General features: G+C 32.4%; 1 protein-coding gene across 1 annotated transcript in view; it reads left to right on the forward strand.

Moving 5' to 3' along the window:
* The window catches only part of LOC123670041 (transcriptional enhancer factor TEF-1), a 79340-nt gene extending 58842 nt beyond the window's left edge, over nucleotides 1–20498 (forward strand). Inside the window, exons 4-11 of the mRNA XM_045603549.1 lie at nucleotides 9311–9441; nucleotides 9797–9895; nucleotides 10544–10584; nucleotides 14192–14366; nucleotides 15200–15280; nucleotides 16181–16347; nucleotides 17449–17683; nucleotides 18366–20498. Of these exons, the coding sequence (XP_045459505.1) occupies nucleotides 9311–9441; nucleotides 9797–9895; nucleotides 10544–10584; nucleotides 14192–14366; nucleotides 15200–15280; nucleotides 16181–16347; nucleotides 17449–17683; nucleotides 18366–18479 (1043 nt within the window). The 3' untranslated portion in view covers nucleotides 18480–20498. The remainder of the gene's footprint in view (nucleotides 1–9310; nucleotides 9442–9796; nucleotides 9896–10543; nucleotides 10585–14191; nucleotides 14367–15199; nucleotides 15281–16180; nucleotides 16348–17448; nucleotides 17684–18365) is intronic.
* The last annotated feature ends 351 nt before the right edge of the window (nucleotides 20499–20849 follow it).

Raw genomic sequence — 20849 nt, forward strand, 5'->3', positions numbered from 1 at the left:
TTTAAACGAAGTGACGCCTGCTTGACTTATTAGTATAATTATAACTATATAGTACGTATTATACCCACAATAGAATTAATACTGTATATTTTTATTAAATCTCATTAAAAAAAAAAAATAGAACTTTAGTTCCTTATGCTCAAACTTTAAAACAAGATACAACATATATTTGCTGCATCGATTCACAGGTGATAAGCATATTATGCATGTATTATAGATATAAACCTTCCTCTACAATCACTCTATTTACTAAAGAAAACCGCATCAAAATCCGTTGCGTAGTTTTAATAATAATAATAATAACATTTATTTCCGGACTAGCCCATATAGTGTTAGTAACAATGTTTCTTATAACCTAGTGTTACACACGGAACAAATTTAAAATAATAACATTTTTTATGTTTACATTCATATCACGTGGAGCTTTATACAATGTCGCAGCAATGTCTCCCATCGATCTACAAACACTTTCAGAATACTATTGTGTATACTATTGTGTAGTGTGTGTTTTAAGGATCTAAACATACAGACAGCGGGAAGCGAATTTGTTTTATAGTATGTAATGATAATCACTAAAGTCGAATTTGACTGAAGTTTATAGGTATAAAAGTAGCTAGCAATGTTGATTCGAAAAGGTTTAAGTTAACTTATATACAACTAGCTGTGTGTAGGTAGCTGTAGTTGTATGTATTTTTCAACGCCAAATCATAATAAGATAAAAATTAAATAATTTATCTAAGAATTAAAAAAAAAAAATTTTTGGGTGGACTATCCTTAACATTTAGGGGGATGAAAAATAGATGTTGTTCGATTCTTAGACCTACCCAATATGCACACTAAATTTCATGAGAATCGGTCAAGCCGTTTCGGAGGAATTTAACTACAAACACCGCGACACGAGAATTTTATATATTAGATAATTGGGTAATTATTAAAAAATAAGCAGGTTTCATATGTAAAATAATATGTCGCCCAGTGGTCGAAATTCGACCACAATTATAAATTTAAATTAAAAAAGCTAAAAATAATGAAAATAAAGATCCTTTTTTAAACTTTTCAATTCGACTACAGACTTTAACAATCACCAAAAGAGTATAATATGCGTATGTGTCAAATACATGGTATGTGTGTAATGTTATTTTTTTATTGATTTAATATATTTCTATGCATAATTTAAAAAATATATTGGCATTATGCACTCCTTCTCTATATAAACTATAAGTGTGCGTAATTTCGTAATCCTCGGTCCTCGTAATTTTCGTAAATAGGGGTACAATAATTTTGCTTCACGTATTAATATATAAATTACGCTATGTATTAAAAATTCAGCGCATATGAAAAGGTTCAATTCGGTCATATTTTTAATGTATGTACACCGATTACAAATAAATATAACTATTTAATAAATATAAACGACTCACACACAACGGTCCCCACAAAGATTTTCTCTTGTGTCAGTTTGCCATGTGCTAGTATCGAACCCGCGACCGCCAGCGCAACAGTATTCAAGCCAGGGCCTAGACCGCTACGCCAACGCGTCGTCAGTCCACCGATTACACCGAGACTTCTGATCCCATTTACGCGATTATGTTTTTGTTCGATGCGGAATCATTGCCATTTGGCCCTATAAAATTTTTATTTAGTTTGTTAACCCAATCGTTTTCATTTTATGGTCATTTTTATTCACTTGGACGATGTAATTTTCACGGTAATTTGTACAATTTTTTTAGGGGAAAACAACGAAACCTACTATAGTCTACCTGATTTAATCTAGAAAATTCCTACCCTAGTTTACAAAATAACCTATTGTAGACCCTAAAATCAATCAAAAAATCTTATTAACAATTTTTATTATAAATTACACAAATAAAAAATACTATACATGAATAAAAATTTTACTCTCTCATAATTTGTATATATTTTTTTCTAGTTTGCTTACAAGTTATTTTGTATCCATTGTATAATTTGAAATAATATAAAAACGCACCTAATAAAAAATTCTTGTTTTTCCTTATTATTTATTTATACATAAAAGTATCCATTACTTGTGGTTAATTACTCCTTAACGGTTTTTTGTATCGGCTCAGGTTTATACAAGAAAATGTTTTTATTTAAAATACTCATATAATTACTGGAATTGAACAAAAGAATAACAAAACTTACATCAATAAATACAATCTAAAAATAAACCTTTCATCAAATTTTCATTTAAATAATCGTGAAAATATGGTATTTATCCAACACAACTAAAGAAAGGAATAGTAAGACCTATCTACAAAAAAGGATCTCATAACGACTATGACATTTATAGACCAATTACCATATTGCCAGTGGTCGATAAAATATTTGAAAAATACATATGCAATCAGATACAAAATTACTACGCATCGAATGATGTCTTGTCCGGGGCTCAGTTTGGATTCCAAAAATATAAATCAACTATTTTATTATTATCAAAATTTACCGACGAAATTAATAATTATCTGGACAGTAAACAACACGTAATTCTTTTATTTATTGACTACAGTAAAGCGTTTGATACACTCGACCATAAATTATTACTTCATAGATGGTCTGAAGATTACTTCAAGCACAGAAAATACCGAGTGAAAATTGAAAATAAACATAGTGATAAAATATCTTTCACTACGGGTGGGTACAGCTCAGGGATCTCTCCTTGGTCCTCTGCACTATCTGGCTTTTGTAAATGATATGGGAAATGTCATTAAGTATAGTTCGATGTATCAATACGCTGACGACACATGTCTAGTAATAGCCAATAAAAACCTAGCAAAGGCAGAGAAAATGTTACAAATTGACTTTACCAACCAAAGTTGTACATATCCGCTCGACGCATTCTACCAAAAACGAAAGACCAATAAAAATACTGGCACACAGCCACGACTGCCTTCACAAACCAGACTTTAGGATAAACTGTAATTGTACTTCTTTAGAACAGGTCAATTAATATAAATATCTAGGCTTAATTGTGGACGAAAGATTTCATCGGAGTAAACACGTTGAATATGTATGTGACAGGCAACGGGCTGTGTTAGCAAAATTTGCCATTCTAAAATACAAAATTCCGTATCCCATCCTTATGAATCTCTTTAATGCACTTGTTGAGTCTCTTATTTCATATGGAATAACGAGTTATGGAACAACATTTAAAACTTACTTGGATAAAATACAAAATCTACAATTAAAAATATTAAAAATTATAATACCCAAAAAAGTGAAAAATCAATTATACAATGAAAACAACCTAAATGGAATGTTTAAATATTGTAAAATATTACCTGTGTATACGAAATTTCAGATGCTATTATTAATGGAATAATTTCACAAAAAGGAATTACAAATTAAAATTAACCATAAAATCACAACAAGAACAATTACACAAAACAAACTCGCTACACATAAAGTTCGTAACTATTACGATAAACGCACAAATAGATATTTGATACCCACTTTAATTAACCAAATACCCAGAACTGTACTTCTCGATATCACAAAAAAGATAATTACAAATATAAACTTAAAAAATATTTCTGTGAACAACTGCAAAAAAAATGAGAAATATTAAAAACTCAAATAAAATAAATGGATATGTCTATGTATGTATAATATGTATTTTATTGCTATCTGTTTTTTAATAATTAATAAATAGAAGTAAAATATATATGAATATAGTAACTAATTTACTATAACAACCTGTATACTGCTAGCTATTTCTGAGCAAATAAAAACAAATTAACTATCTCGCTTACACCCTATGTTATTTGTAATCGTTTTTGTGACCATACCGTCGATGACATTGTTTAATTAACATATTGTTTAATTAATAAAGGAGATGCTATTTTTAATAAGTAGGGTAGACGCGAAACTTTATTTAGCAAAAATTATCTAAGCGTAGTATAAATATGTTTTTGTAACCACTGTAGTTTGTAAATGTTATAGCAATATATTATAAGTCTTATGTAAAATGTGTGAGACTGTTACTTGCGGACAAGCTTAAGGGCTTTTGCAAGTAAATATAATGTAATGTATGCTTTTCTTAATGTTACAAATAAATAAATAAAAAAAAATTATTATTTTATTTAGTAAGAAGCTTTTAATGTTCTTACGACTTTCTAATTTCGACTAATAGATAATAGAAATAAAAATTTTAGATGTAATTATTTTTAACTTATTTTTCACACTAATAAGTTATTTTATATATGCATTAAAAATCCTCACTTGTTTCGAGAACTGTAAGAAATACTACGTCAACATATTTTAGGCATTTTCTGCTTTAAGGAAAAACCACTTATAATTGTTTCTACAACTACCATGAGCTTTCAAACCTGTGAATTTGTATTAAAATTGCCTCAGCAATTTAGCAATTATTGTCGTTTTTCTTTGAGAAGCTCCTCTGTATGCCTACGACAAATCGAGTTAGTGCAGTATTTCGTGTTTCAACTTAATTCTTCATATTAACATAAAACCTACCATAAAATACAAGTAAAAAACTAAAAACTGTATACCTTGACTTATGAGATTCGAAAGCGGAAAAAAAACTTTTATCAGGTGAATATCAAATTATTTAAAAAATACATTTACCGTTACATAAATAATGCATTATAATTCATGTATCAATTACATTTATAAAAGTACTTACAAAATAAAAATTTCGTAAATTATCGTGTTTTTACAAAATCCAATTAATGTTAATATTACATTATATGTGCCATTAGTAATGTAATATTAATATAGTTTATAATATTAAACACATGACTAACTTATGCGGAACTTGGGTTACATAAACATTTTTATGTAGTCCAAACAAAATATCCTATCCTATATATAAATTTATGGCAGGATTATTTTGCAATTTTCACAAAAACATTTTTTAAATAATATTTAGATAAATATGTAATATAACAGTATAAAAGTCTTATATAATTTATAATTATATGAACGGTTATCGATTAAAGTATGATCCAGCATTGACGATGTATTTTCGCTAAAGCTCGAACTGAAAACAATTGGAAGGTCATAGCCGTTACGTTAATGTGTTTCTGATGGATCTCCGATACCTACCCGCTTGTTTAAATTATCTGTCTTAAAAAATAAATATATATGTATATTGCGTTCGGGATTCCACGCCATTATAAATAGGTTCCATTTATACAGCGATTGGATGCGAGGTCTTCCTAGGAATAAGGTTTAACGAATTGTCTTTATTTAAAGACAATATGTATTACAAAGAGTATTATTCCTCGTAAAAATAATTTATACATGTTCGAAACGAATAACGTCGTAAAATTTGTTTGGTCAATATTTTTATTTATTTAATTGCAGTGACAATTTTGACTTGCAGTTGCCATTAACGTACACAACGGTGACAAAAGTTTAGGCGATCAAAGCAGTTAATCTTAGAAAATTTAACAGTTTTAATATTTTTCCAATATTCATTCAATTTTTTTTTAATTTTGTTCGTACGCCATCGGAAAGTCGTAATAATACCATCAACGCTTCCCTAATACAAGGTGATGAATTATAGGAATGAAAACGTATGCAGTCATTATTAAAATTCCTTAATTTTTAAAGAAAATAAACATCTATCAAACATGCCTACTATGAAAATCATATCTATAATAGATAGATATTAATAAATATCTCCTTTAGCGGATTTTCATAGATATAGTATTTGCACATCTTTCGAAATGTGTTCATATGTCGCTTATTTTCAACAATTATCATTTAAAAAAAATCCGTAATCGAATATTTTTAAATAATAATATACATATAAAAAATATTTACATCCCTTTTTTGTTTTATCTATATATTAATACGTGAAGCAATAACTTTGCACCCCTTTTTATGAAAATTGCGCAGACGGAGGAGTATGTAATTTCGTACACTTATAGTTTATATAGATAAGGATTATAAATTTATATTAAATTAAAAAAAAAACACTACACACACTGCCATAAATTTGTCACACACATGCATATTATACTCTTTTGTTGATTGTCAAAGTCTGTAGTCAAATTGAATTTTAGAAAAAGGTTCTTTATTGTCATTACTTTTTTTTTAGGTACACCAAGAACGGATTGTGCTATAGAATCGCACAAAAGAGGTCTAAGGGCTCTCACAAGTTTGTGTGAAAGTCCTTAATTTTTTATTCTACAAGCTTGAAATTTTACAGAGAGGTAGTTATAGTTAATATTCAGTAAGAGTCCACCAAGAACGAATTTTGCAACAGAGCCACATTTAGGATCTCTAAGTGCAATCGATTTTTTTTACAAAATCCTTCATTTGTTGTACTACAAAACTAGGCAGGGAGATAATATTTAGTAGATGTGAACCGTGAACTGATTTTGCAACAGGGACGCATCAAGGAGATGTAAGAGCTCTCAAAAATTTTTGTTTTAGAATTTATATTCCAGAGTAAAATAAGAGATTAAATGTTCATGTACTACAGATAGACTGCTCTTGGCACGAATGTTCTATGAAGCTTAATGAAAATCGATCTCTGCGAGTAGCCTGGTAGTTTTAGCGTGCGAAAATTGAATCATAAATGTGGTATACAAAGAGGTCCTAAATTAATGCAAATATAAAAATAAGTACAACTCTTACCCCTTTTTGTAAATTTAATCAATTTCTACGTGAGTGAAGCTGAGGGCAACCGCTACTAATTGTAATATACTATACTCTACTACTATCAGATCCTATAACTTTAAAATTGTCAGACAAACAGCAGCAAGTCTTAGAATCTTAGCAACCCCCACTATATTTGTAAACTGAAAGCGCCAACTATGAACACATATTTTTAGATATTATATATTTTTTTTCTAAATTATAAAAATATATACAAAATATATTGTTATATGTGCTTATTATACTGACAATTACAAGGTTTTTTTGGTAAAAAGTAAGACTGATAAGAAGAAAAGGGAACTATCAAAACCGGTAAAATATTATTCCGGAATAACAGGATAAATCACAATTAAAACGTATATGAGGTACATGATTGATTTCATTTATGGGGATAGAATAAATATAATACAAATGTTTAACTTGATTTTACCTATGGGAATTTTATTATATATATGGGAATTTTTAGCTTCTTTAATTGTATTTCGATAAAAACTATTTTTATCTATCTAAAGTGAAGCGCAAATTAAAGAAACTAATCAATATTCATATATGGCGGTAGTGGTTGGCTACACGCACAATTTCATCCGCGTAGTGCACGAGAGCGTGGCGCGTCGCTGGCACCGGACCAAATTAGCCAACTAACTAACTAATAAATAATCATCTCTTGTTTTTCTATTCGTCACCGAATAGAATCGTTTCTACTTGATCCTTGTCGCGACACTATTTATAGAGCGATGCACACGACGTTTCGGGTGAAAGCACTCTTAATGCGGGATTCGCGGCGCGGATGTCACAGCGTAGACTGGGATGTTCCGTGTGACGGCTAACATACGACGTGTTTATTTTTCACGACAATTACTTTAAAAGCCGTTACTGTAATAACCCCCACTAATTTTAACCTAATACCCGCCGTGAAAACTTTATGAAACTGTGGCATAATTTCAGAGCGATTTCAAGAATGTTTTCACTTAGCAGACTTCAAAAGTTTGTTTGCCGACTTACTACAACTGCCTTTCACTTTAATTTTCAACAAAGTTACGAAGAACTTGAGGTGTATTCAAGTCAGTAATGTTATAAAATTTTCTCGATTACTTATTTGAAAGGGTTCTACTGTACTGGGGTGTTAAAATTTTATTTAAAAAATTAAATTTTGTTTCATTGAAAATTCTTCATCACCTATAAAAAAATCTACACGAAAATAGATAGGTATACGCATACACGCCTCAACGAGCAGGCAAGGGGTTAATTAAATTCGCACCAGTCGTCTCTCGTCGTCATCGCATTCCCCGAATTCAATGAGATTTCAATTTACTTTGGTCTGGCCCAGTCTTGTTCTACACCCGCCTCGAATTAATACACCATTGTTCAATTTAAACTCTTTTATCAGTCAATAGAAAATTTATTATGGGACGTTTCAATTTAAAAATTTAAGCTTAAATAATTTTAACATGAACGATTCGATATAACCGATCGATCTGTTAATAAAATGTATTTCATTATCGATGCCGATCCACCCCGCATTCCAGACCGACTGTAGTTTCAATAATTGAAAATAGCTATTCAAAATATTTTGAAAATTGTTTCATCACGAGATCGGCATCGAGGCCGTGCCGGCATTGCATTGTGTAGCACGTTTTGATTTGACTATTTGAAATATCGCACGGGCTATGACAATTGGCACTCATCCTGAATATCTTTTATATATGAATGATATTTTATTATTCGGATGATTTTTATTTTTAACCGACTTCAAAATGGGAGGAGTGGATGAAAAAAGTGTGTTTGCGGAGAACTTCGTCGCTTATGAACCGATTTTAAAAATTCTTTTTTTGTTGGAAAGGAGATATCCCAAGGGTGTTGCCATGATAAGAAAACCAGGATCTGATAATGGCATCCCAGAGAAATCGAGGGGAACCATCAAAAATCGAGACGACGCTTTGGCGCAGCGGTCACAGTACTTACTGTTGCGCTGACGGTCGCGGGCTCGATCCCCGCTGACGACAGATATTTGTATTAGCCAGACAGATGTTTGTTGTGGTCTGGGCGTTTGTGCTTGTATATTGTGTGTGTTTCCGGACCCCCGAAACAGGAGAAAATCCTACCGGTGGCCATTGAGTGTGAAGCGTTTATTTATATATAAAATTGTAGTGACGACTAGTGCGTTTGTTAACTTTTTTATTTGTCAATGTAATTGAAGTCGCTTTTTTTTTCGTTTTCCTAGCAAACACAATTGTGTCATTTTTAGATTAATTTATTATACGATATTAATTTTTAGATTGGTACCATTAATGTTTGACTTCGCTTAAATATCATTACAGCCTATACAGTCCACTGCTCGACATAGGCCTCCACAAGTTTACGTCAAAAATAACGTGAACTCATGTGTTTTGCCCATAGTCACCACGCTGGGCAGGCGGGTTGATGACCGCAGTACTGGCTTTGTCGCACCAAAGACGCTGCTGCCCGTCTTCGGCCTGTGTATTCCAAAGCCAGCAGTTGGATGGCTATTCCGCCATCGGTCGGCTTCTTAAGTTCCAAGATGGTTGTGGAACCTTGTTATCCCTTAGTCGCCTCTTACGACACCCACGGGAAGAGAGGGGGTGGCTAAATTCTTTAGTGCCGTAGCCACACAGCACGCTTAAATATGGAATGTTTTTATTTTCAGGACGAAATGAACTTATAGCAAGATATATAAAACTAAGGACAGGAAAGACGCGCACAAGAAAACAGGTCTCATCACATATACAGGTGCTAGCTAGGCGGAAACTCCGTGAAATTCAGGCCAAACTCAAAGTGGTAAGTACATTTCTATTCAACTTTCTCTCCCAAATGTTTGTAATTTTAATTAAAACAAGATCTGACCTTTCGGAATCTAAAATTCAACATATACCAAACTAAACGAATTCACTCATTGTGCTGCTACGAGTATTTTTATGTGCACATCACGTTTCATTAGAATGTACTTTTAAAATCACACATGTATTTCTAGAAATACGCTTTTGAATTTATTAATTAAAATACACACAGTGATTAATGCTTACGGTAATTAAACAAATTGAGTATAGAATATAATAGTGTTAAAACAAGTTGTCTATTATTTAGTAATCCATTGATCGAAACGTACCGATTTAAGAGGTGATAAACAATCTAGGACGGTGGTGTGATGAAAGAGAAGGCGATGCAGTCTATGAGCACGCTGTCTAGCGCACAGATAGTGGCGGGATTGCCGCACCCGGCGTACCATCACACGGTACATTTTGCAAGGCATGCCTTTGTGTTACTTCACACAAAAAACGCCTTTATTGTGTTGCTTCTATCAAGGCATGGCCGCATGCACGCTATGGAGATACATCAATATAACAATTGGCTTTCAATTTAACTCTTCACGACTGTTTATTTTCGCCACCTAGTCTTTTACTGAACGAATTTCATAATTCCTCTACAGATAAAGCCACGGCTTTACAGGGTACAAAATTGTTTTTTATTTACAAACATGACATTGTGATATGATTACAAATGATTGTGATTATTTCACTTAGAACAGCTAATTCAAATTAATCACTAAAACGAGATCGTTAATAATGAATTGTATTTGCGGTTTAACCACGGAGTAGTATAAGTGTAACTGATCAACGTAATTTTTGTATAAAAATTAACGTAATTTAATCATCTTAACTCACACTCATAAACATCTTAACATACTCGTACAATTACAATAATAAATGTAGGGTACTTGATAAAAATATTTGAACATTCGGTATATATGGATCCTTCGAAGAAAGATGTGTGTATTGACAATTAGCTGAATCTAACAAGTTGAGCTGAATATTTCATATACTTTTAGTGCTTAATTACAATCATTTGTCAATATTAAAATGTGTTATTATTTTTATTACAGCAATTTTGGCAGCCAGGATTACAAGCGGGCACGTCACAAGAGTGAGTATTATTTTTATAACAAACTTTTGTTTTTTATTTCATATTATTGTTTGTACGCTTCAGTCTGTAATATCCCACTACTGGGCATAGGCCTCTTTTCCCCATGTAGGAGAAGGATCAGAGCCTAATCCACCACACTGCTCCAATGTGGGCAAGACGAAAATAGTTTAGAGATTAATAAAACTGACAACTTTAGATTAAAGCCTAAAAAGTTAGATATTACTGTTTGACGTTATTTTATTTTAAAACTTTATACGCTTCAGCTTGTAATATTCCACTGCTGGTCTTTTTCTCCATGTAATAGAAGAATCAGAGCTTAATCCACTACACTGCTCCAATGAGGGTTGGCGGATAAAACTTTATTACACAATATAATACATTGTGCAAAAGGCGGACTTAAAGCCATACAACTTTATTTACCAGTCAACCTTAAGAAGTAAAAAATGAAACAAACAGTAGTAATAATAAACACCAATAAATTAAGAAAATAAAAAAAGATCTGTTTTAAACATAGTACAGAGCAGTAGCAGAGGAACAATTTTTTAAAGTAGTTTGATCTATTTCGACCTACACAGTTACTTTTGTGCAAAATTTACTATTTACTTAAAATATTACTTTTTAAGAAATGATTACCTTAATCATTTTATCTTTCATAAACAGATTGCAAAAAAAAAATGTTTATGCTGATAGTAGTCTGTAAACGTCCTTTTAAGTCACTGATCAGTAAACAATATCAGTAGTGACACATTAATAGATAATTTGGTAAATAAACTGGAGATAAAAATGTTAAAGAACCTTAAACCCTGGAGTAAAGTTTTTATTTAATGATAAAAACGGGCAATTTGTATGTTTGAATCTCAATTTATTAATAAATATGTTTGCATTAGAAGACCTGTTTAACGGTATAATTTTAGGCTGCATAAATCTCACGCATAGAAGCGAAGCTCTAAACATAAAGCCGAATAAATTTATCTTTCAGAAATATAAGACTAAAACAATAGTGTTTTGAAATAAATGAAGTCGTGTTGTTGAAATGTTGTCTTCAGAATTACTGATCCCCTAACCCTGTAACTACTATGGTAATAGCTGGTCAACGTTTTATCATAAAATATAGAACTTGTCTCCTTAAAAGAAAAGGATTGGAACTTATTCCGTCATTGGAACTTATTCTGCAAATTAGCTACGAATAGACTAACAGTAGGTAAAGTTAGTAACTAGTAGAAAAAGTTATTAGGATCTGTTTTTCCTCAATTAATATATTACACCTTTTATATTCATATTTTTGATTAGAAATATCGAATAAATATAGTGGAGCTCGATGGTAAAAAAGAATAATATATCAAAAACTTTTATCTATTAAGTAATGTAATCCGTCAAGGAGCGTTATCCACAACCGGTGAGATAGGCCCTAAGCGTAGAAAATATACTCAACATGTAGGTTTTCCTGCGATATTCTTATCGCTTTTTAAACTCAAAAGAATTCATAGAACAAATGAATTAGCATTTGAAAACAGCCTTTGCTCAGCAGTTGAATGTTAAATTCGTGTGTACCTATTACATACTACTATCACAGCTATCAATTACCATTTGGCTCCCTGTGTGTTTTTTACCGTCTGTACAACGGTGAGTGTTTTAAAGAACTGTTTGATATGATGTCTCCGTCACGTTTTTACCATCGCACCCTTCGCCGAAGGACTAAGTGTCATCAACACCATTTGGATTGCATGGTTTGCAACCAATGTGTGAGATTCGCGCGCATTCTTTCTGCCTACATGCAAACTGTGGAATGACCTTCCTCCTGGGCGCTATAATCTGGGGGGTTAATTTTCAAGCGTAAAGTGTATAAATATCTTTTACCTAAAGGCCGGCAACGCACCCGCAACTCCTCGTATGTTGCAGATGTCCATGGGTGACGGTAGCCGTTTAACATCTGATGGTTTCGTCTGCTTTGCCCTCATTGTTATAAAAAAAAATAGGGATACGAACATATAAAATTACCGACCGACAGTCGACAGCAAACAATAATTACCTCTAGTCAAAGTATTTGACAGTCGTCAGCATAGAATAAGTAATCAGAAATAACATAAAACATTATTATACAAGAAAGCAAAGACAAACTAAAGACATAATTTAACAGATTGAATTAAATAAATCGTGTAATGTCAATATAAGATGTAGCAATGTCAATCAGTCAAATTAATATTTCTACTGGTCGCCCCGTGGTCGACCATAATTAATTTAAATTATAAGTTTGAACATTAAACAAAAGAGTATATATACGTGTGTGTCAAATACACCGTAGTGTATGTAATTATTTAAATGTTTTTATTGATTTAATTTATTTGTATACATAAATAAATAAAAAAACATTAGCATTCTGCACTCCTTCTTTATATCCCACTAATATTATAAACGCGAAAGTTTTTATGTATGGATGTATTCACGCAACAACTACTGAAATGGATTTTAATGAAAGTTTACAATAATATAGCTTATACATTAGAATAACATAGGCTTTTTAAAGATAATATGTGAATTGTCCAAAATATAACGATAATTGTCAAGTAAGTCCGAAAAAAATCTGCCATCTGCGAGCTATTCTGGAGAACGCTGAAAAAACTGTAGAGCTTACACGTATATAATGTATAAGAGAAATGTTTATCTTAATTAGTCCTACACAGAAGTCCGTGCCAGCATATACCTATCTTTTATGAGTAAGCCATTATTGCAAAAACAGTGAACATACAATAAAAATTAATAATATATTTCTAGTGCACATTTGGTAGTAACAAATTAATATTTATGTCGCAGAACCAATTTTGATGAATTTTGGTATAAAGATAGATATTGAGAAAATAATAAGCTACTCGAAGTACATACTAATCCTGCGCAGACGAAGTCGCGGATACCAGCTAGTAAACTATATATAAAATATAATAAGTGTGCGAAATTTAATATTCCTCCGTCGGCGAAATTTTCGTTAAAAGGGGTACAAAGCTTATGCTTCACGTATACTCGTATATTAATATAGAAGACCAGCTAGCTGGTCTGGCGAACTTCGTAACGCCTTATTTTTTGCGAATATAATAATTATTTATAATAATAAACATTTCACAAAAAGAAATGTACAACGGTCTTATCGCTAAACAGCGATCTCTTCCAGACAGCCAGCTTGGAGGAGATAATGTGAAAAAAGCGGAAAGGGTGTACAGACTTGAAAATCAAATATACACACATACATGCATACATATATAAATTTATATCGAAATAAAATATATCCTCAAGTTGGATCAAACTTCACACGGTGTGCATATTTGATTAAAATCGGTTAAGTAGTTTAGGAGTCCATCGTGAACAAACAACGTGACGCGTAATTTATATATATTAAGATATTAAATTACAATACGTCATGATTCCATCCACTAACTCACAGTGGATCAGCGTAGTGAATTTAAGTCCCTTCTCCAAAGTGAAGAAAGAGGCCTATGCCCACTAGTGGGATGTTACAGGTTAAACCGCGTGATCGTGTCACATGATTAACACGAGAATCATGGATTCCAAAATCGTCAAAGTTTGGCTGATGACTTAAAAGCAATTTTTGTTCCAGTGTGAAACCCTTCCCCAGCGCAGGATACAAAGGTGTCCCAGGGGTTGGAGGAGTGGTCCCGGGAGGTACGGACGTGGCCCCCCCGCCGCCCTGGGAGGGCAGAGCCATCGCCACTCACAAGCTTAGACTTGTGGAGTTCTCAGCATTCGTGGAACACCCGAGAGACCCTGACACGGTAACTATTTTTTTTACATGTATTATATTTATTCAGGGCATAACAGAAATATTTTTGTATGTTTCTGTGTCTTTTTCTCTGTGTCTATGTACAAACTACAAACACCAGGCAAAGAAATAAAATAAATTACAAAACTAGTTAAAATTACAAAAAGTATTAAAAATTGCCTAATTGGATAAAGTAATTTCTTCTATGCAATCTTTGTATAGAAACTGATAGATTTTAGTAAGTGTACTGAAACAAAACAAATGTGTTTAAATAAATATAAAACATTCATAAATTTTACATTACGGCACAACACGGTACAACATTACGACAGTAAAGAATATAACGAGCCTCTCTTCCCGTGGGTGTCGTCAGAAGCGACTTAGGCATAACACAGTTCCACTACCGCCATGGAACTTAAAAAGCCGATCGAAGGCGGGATAACCATCCAACTGCTGGCTTTGAAATACACAGGCCGAAGACGGGCAGCAGCGTCTTCGGTGCGACAAAGCCAGCCCTGCGGTCACCAACCCGCCTGAACAACGTGGTGAAAATGGGCAAAACACACGAGTTCACGTCATTTTTGGGACGAACTTGTGGAGGCCTATGTCCACCATGTGGACTGCCATAGGCTGAAGTGATGATAATATTAAAAAATTACACTTTATGAAATGATGAAAGTTAGTTGACATTTTTCAGAACTTTGATACCTGGTATTATAGAGCCACTATGAGTTTAACTTTATATTTGGCCATAGCATATTTTGATCTAAAATGTCCATTAAATGTACTAATACTGTACATAATGTAAAAGATTTCTTATATGAAATATTTCGTTGTTTGTTCCAGTACCCGCCCAGTACGGCGCCGGCGCAACATTTGTTCGTACACATAGGTGGCACTGTTACATACGCAGATCCTTTATTAGAGGTAATTACTATTATTATGTATTTTAATGTGATATATAAATAGTTTAACAAAAAAATTAAATAAACATTACAAAAATATATTATCTCCCTCCTTATGCCAAATGATACATGTAGTTATAACCTTTTTTGTGATGTGATCATGGGTATTACACAAAACAATAACGAGCTTTTTGGTCCAATTCACGTTTTTGTATCTACTATAGCTTCAGAACAATTTTTCACAAAATTATATAATTCTGATTAAAAAGTTCGTGAAAATCGGTATTTGTTAAGTTCAACGCTATTTTTCATACTTTGCGATTGAAGTGCTTTTGTATTGAATTTCATATTTACTTCTTAGTTCTTACACATACATTTTTCGTGAATACTGATGTATCTAGAGTTATATTCTTTTGAACCTAAAATTTTGGTAAACTGGTAAAATTCGAGTAAATTATGTACTACAGGCTCGAGTTAAGGATTCGAATCCGAGACGATTCAATCGACGAATACGACTCTGATGTTAGAACAAAGCGAGCAGCCTCTGTTACAACCTCGAGCTGAATGTAGAAAAATAAAAGATCGTACAAAAATTAAGTTACAAACGTATACTAAACGTATTACCTGGTAAACTTTTGCAATGCTATTAAGTGTTGGCAAACCCAAAGGTCTTAACGCGAAATTGTTAGTTAGAGTAGTACGGAAATTTTATTATATTTTGACCAATAAAACACCTGAACAAAAACTGAAGGAATATATGATCGCTTGAGCTCCTCCCCTCGTTCCGCGGTCTGTAGTTAATGAAGATTCAAGAACTTAATAAAAGAATTCCTTAGACCTTACCTATGAGGCGTTCTTTTTTAGCTCATAATCAAAATTACGCTGCGAAAGGTGATAAAATATTAAACATTTTTTTTTTCAGTCAGTAGATGTACAGCAGATAAACGACAAATTCCCAGAGAAAAAGGGTGGTTTGAAGGAGTTGTACGAAAAGGGACCTAGAAACGCGTTCTTCTTAGTTAAGTTTTGGGCAGACCTGAACACAAATAACTTGGACGATCCCGGAGCCTTTTATGGAGTCACGAGTGTGTAAGTGCTTTAACATTGTAAATATTAATAAAATGCACAGCTAGAAACGTGTTTAAAGTCTACGTTTTAAGTATGAATGAGAATGCTAATATTTTTTTAAAATTATGTATAAAAATATATTAAATCAATAAAAAAATATTACACACACTACCATGTATTTGACATACACGCGCATATTCTACTCTTTTTAATCGACGTCAGAAAAGGAGGAGATTACTCAATTCGACCGTATATATATATTTTATTTTCGGGCAAAACTGCGTCGTTTATGAATCAATTTTGATAATTCTTTTTTTGTTGGAAAGGAAATATCCCTAGTTTGGTACCATGATAAGGAAACCAGGATCTGATAATGGAATCCCAGATAAATTGAGGGAAACTCTCGAAAATCCGCATAACTTTTTACTGGGTGTACCGATTTTGATGATTTTTAATTTAATCGAAAGCCGATGTTTATCATGTGGTCAAATTTAAATTTCATCGAGATCTGATTACAACTTTTGGAGTGATCTTTGATAATGCATATTTACTTGACTATTTTTTCGTCTACCTACGTTGTATTACTTGTCGATAATATTGAAGTCGGTTTTTCTTCGTTTGCCTGCAAACACAATTATTCATCGACTTAGGTTGTATGATACCACATAACTTTTCACTGGGTAGGTATACTGATTTTGATGTTTCATGTTTTAATCTGAACCTGTCACGTTGTCACGTGGTCACATTTAAATTTGATCGAAATCTGATAACTACTTTTTGAGTCATCTTTGAGAACGCGTATGTACTTGTCTAGTTTTCGTGTACCTACGTTGTATTAATTGTCGATGTAATTGAAGTCGGTTATTCGTTTGCGAGCAAACATAATTATAAATTATCTTACACTTCCTTGGTATTTTTTTTTTCTAATACAAAAAAGCGACGATTTGATTCGAATCTTATTTGATACCCCATTTCGATCGTCCTCCAAAATACCAGAGATCCACAAAGCTGACAAGACCCCAAAACTAAAGTTATGAAACTTTGTAAGATAACAACTGCAATTCTACCGACGACTTTCCCTAATTTTTTTTTTTAATTCTAAATATAATTTCTTTTTTCCAGATACGAGAGCAATGAAAACATGACAATAACCTGCAGCACGAAGGTGTGTTCCTTCGGTAAGCAAGTGGTCGAGAAAGTGGAGACGGAGTACGCTCGTTTCGAGGGCGGTCGCTTTGTATACCGCATACAGAGGTCGCCGATGTGCGAGTACATGGTCAACTTCATACACAAGTTGAAACACTTACCCGAGAAGTACATGATGAACAGTGTCCTCGAGAACTTCACCATCCTACAGGTGATTACGTTTTTTTAATAACCGTGGCCACATGATGGTAAGCGCTTACCGTAGCCTATAGACACTTGCACACCAGAAGCATTACAAGCGCATTGCCGACTCTACCCACGATTCTCCCTAAGAGCTCTGGCCACCTTACTCATCATAGGAATACAGTACTACCTCAATAAGGTAAGGTAAGGTAACAAGGTCAACCTAATCTGAATTTATTCTTTATTTCTAGTTCAACCCACAATGTGTCTTATTACTATGGCTCATATTTTTTCCCTCCGTCTTGTCAATGTCTTTTGAAACGAATAAGCACTTGAAATTTTCAGAGTCCATGTCAATAAGTATTCAGTTTATAACTATTATCCACTACTCGTATAATATAAATAATAGAAATAAGGTACAGTCAAACCACTAAGAATACGACAGGAAAGGTATTGTCTTTTTCTTTAACAGTATGGTGTAACGAAACAAAATAACCCCCAAAAAAATTGCCAAAACAAGCGTACGATCCACCTGATGTTAAACGGCCATAGCCTATAGACGCCTATAAGACCAGAAGCATCGCAAGAGCGTTGCCAAAGCTACCCCCACCCTCGCTATTTTGACCACAGGAAGACAACTCTACCTAAAAGTAGTATTTTATTGCAACCGAGCGAAGCAAAAATTTAAACAAAACCTCTCTTGCCCCCAGGTGGTATCAAACAGAGACACTCAAGAAACGCTCCTATGCGCCGCCTTTGTGTTCGAAGTGTCAAACAGCGAACACGGCGCGCAACACCACATCTATCGCCTCGTTAAAGACTGAGCCCCATCGCTTGAATCGAGTCGATTGCTAAATCGAGAGACTCAAGTGAGTTTCTCAGTTCAGTGACTCGCGTTGTCTGCTAAATCGAGCGACTCGAGTAAGTTTCTTATTTCAGATGTCGAGTCGGTTCGCAAAATTCGACGGTAAATCGGTTAATCAAGAAGCTATCGACTTGAGTTGTTTTTGGCGCAAATTACATTTTAAGAGATGGTATAAACAAATCTTAAAACCGTTATTCGTTTATTTGTTTGTATAAATGTGAAATTAATACGACTCGAGTCACATGGAAATTTGTTCGAATGACTCGAGTAGAAAATTCGTTTTTGAATCGCATCTATATATGTTGTACAAGTAAGAAATTAAGATGACAAAAGTAAACCCGATTTACAGAATTTATTGAGCATTGACTTTATTTGAACATTGCTTTAACAAGTACCTAAGTGAACTAACTAAAATGTGTCGTTCATTTTATTTTATTTTCTGTTCATTTTTAACAAAAAGTATTATTGTTCTATATTTTGTACCTTATTCATAATTTTAATTTATCCACAATCATTCACTTTTTTTTAAATACGGGCATAAAATTATGCTATTATAAGCAATGCAAAGATTCTGTACATTAGGTTGTGAGTCCAACATAACTGTCTTTAATCGAAATCAATAAAAATAATGTTTATTATTAAGTGTTTGATATACAAGTGTCTATATCACCAGACACGGTTATTATGTTAAATAAAATCGTTATACATATTATAGTGATGCGAATCATAGCAAAAATGTGATCTGAAAATTACGCTACAAGTATTTTTGTAAATGAAAATTTATGTATAGCTCAATTTTTAATATCTATAGAGTTCTAATACTTTATACCCGTATTCTAGGGCAGATTATCGTTTTATATTTGACTCTATATTTATATATTTTTTAACATTTTCAGTTGTAAAATGTTTTTTCGTCCAATACTTTCACGTATCGTTCAGTACCTATAACATAAATGCGTGTAAAAATAACGTTTTAAGAGAAAAAATATAGAATACACACAGTGCCTCTATAATTATGTTACATTAACATAAATGAGCATATTTGATCCTTTCATTGTGAAAAACGAATTCGCTTAAGGATAGAATACATCTTCGTGACCACGAAAACATATTATTTTTATAATAAAAAAAATCAATAAAAATCAGTTCAGGAAGATAATTCCTGGCCTATTATCAATGTTTTTTAGGTAACAAAACTGGCAAAAATTTGACAGTTCTACTGTCACTATCATATAAAATACTATAAAAAATTGTTTTCAGACAGTTTTACAAACATAACAAAATAAATCCTTGGATTGCTATCGAGTAATAATCTTTCACACAGGAATTGATAATTATTTTTACGACTCACACACAAATGAGAGTTTTATTATGTCTGTATGACCACATTAAAAAGCGAAATCTGCAAAAGACTTAAAAGAAAATTATTTTAATTATTTTATTTTATTTCACTGTGACCCGAAGGTGTGTTCAATCCTTAAAATTAGGGTACTATTAATGAAGGGATCAAATCTTAGTGTAGGATACAGTGAATACTTCGTTTTAAGATATAGAGTTGTTAAGAGTCTAAGTAAACATTTTAATTTTTCGACTACTTGATGTACTGACGTTTTGTCTCAAGGGCTATTCGAAGACGTCGCTTGTACCTATATAAATATTACATATAAAATCTATTGTACATACGTTGTAATAGCAGCTCTTATTTAGTTTTTATTTTAGTTTACCCAAGCACATTAATATTATATTTTTTGGCACAAACGAGCGACGTTTTCGTTTTTGTATTATAATATTTAGCCACAGAAAACTTTGCCACATCCGAGAACTGTACATAAGTGTTCAAAATGTTTATTGTAATATTATATAATATCGACGAGGAATCGATCTCACGAACTGTACAGCTATGTGTAGCGTTTAAGATACGCCCTTGATTTATTGGAATTTTTGAATTTACGATCTCGACTAAAGTTATGTAAGATTTTTTTTATTTGATACCTATATATACCCTTTGTGAAATATTTAATACGTATTGCTATATATTTTCAGGGCATTCTTTATTTACATTTTAATATTGGCAGCTCGTTCTTGCTTGAAATTATTTTTTTATTCTATAATACGATATACTCGTTTATTACTTTACACTGAATATTATTCTCATATAAATGATTTATAAAATCAATTTATTTGTATCGTCACATAAATATATTGTCGTATTTTAAATTTAATACAATTTTCATCACAATTTAAATGAAAATATTTGAGTTTTGAAAATTAAATAAAATATGTTTTTGATAAGGAAATATAATAATATAATCCATATATTTTTTTTAAG

Source organism: Melitaea cinxia, chromosome 4, assembly GCF_905220565.1.
Source record: "Melitaea cinxia chromosome 4, ilMelCinx1.1, whole genome shotgun sequence".
Taxonomy (NCBI): Eukaryota; Metazoa; Arthropoda; class Insecta; order Lepidoptera; family Nymphalidae; genus Melitaea; species Melitaea cinxia.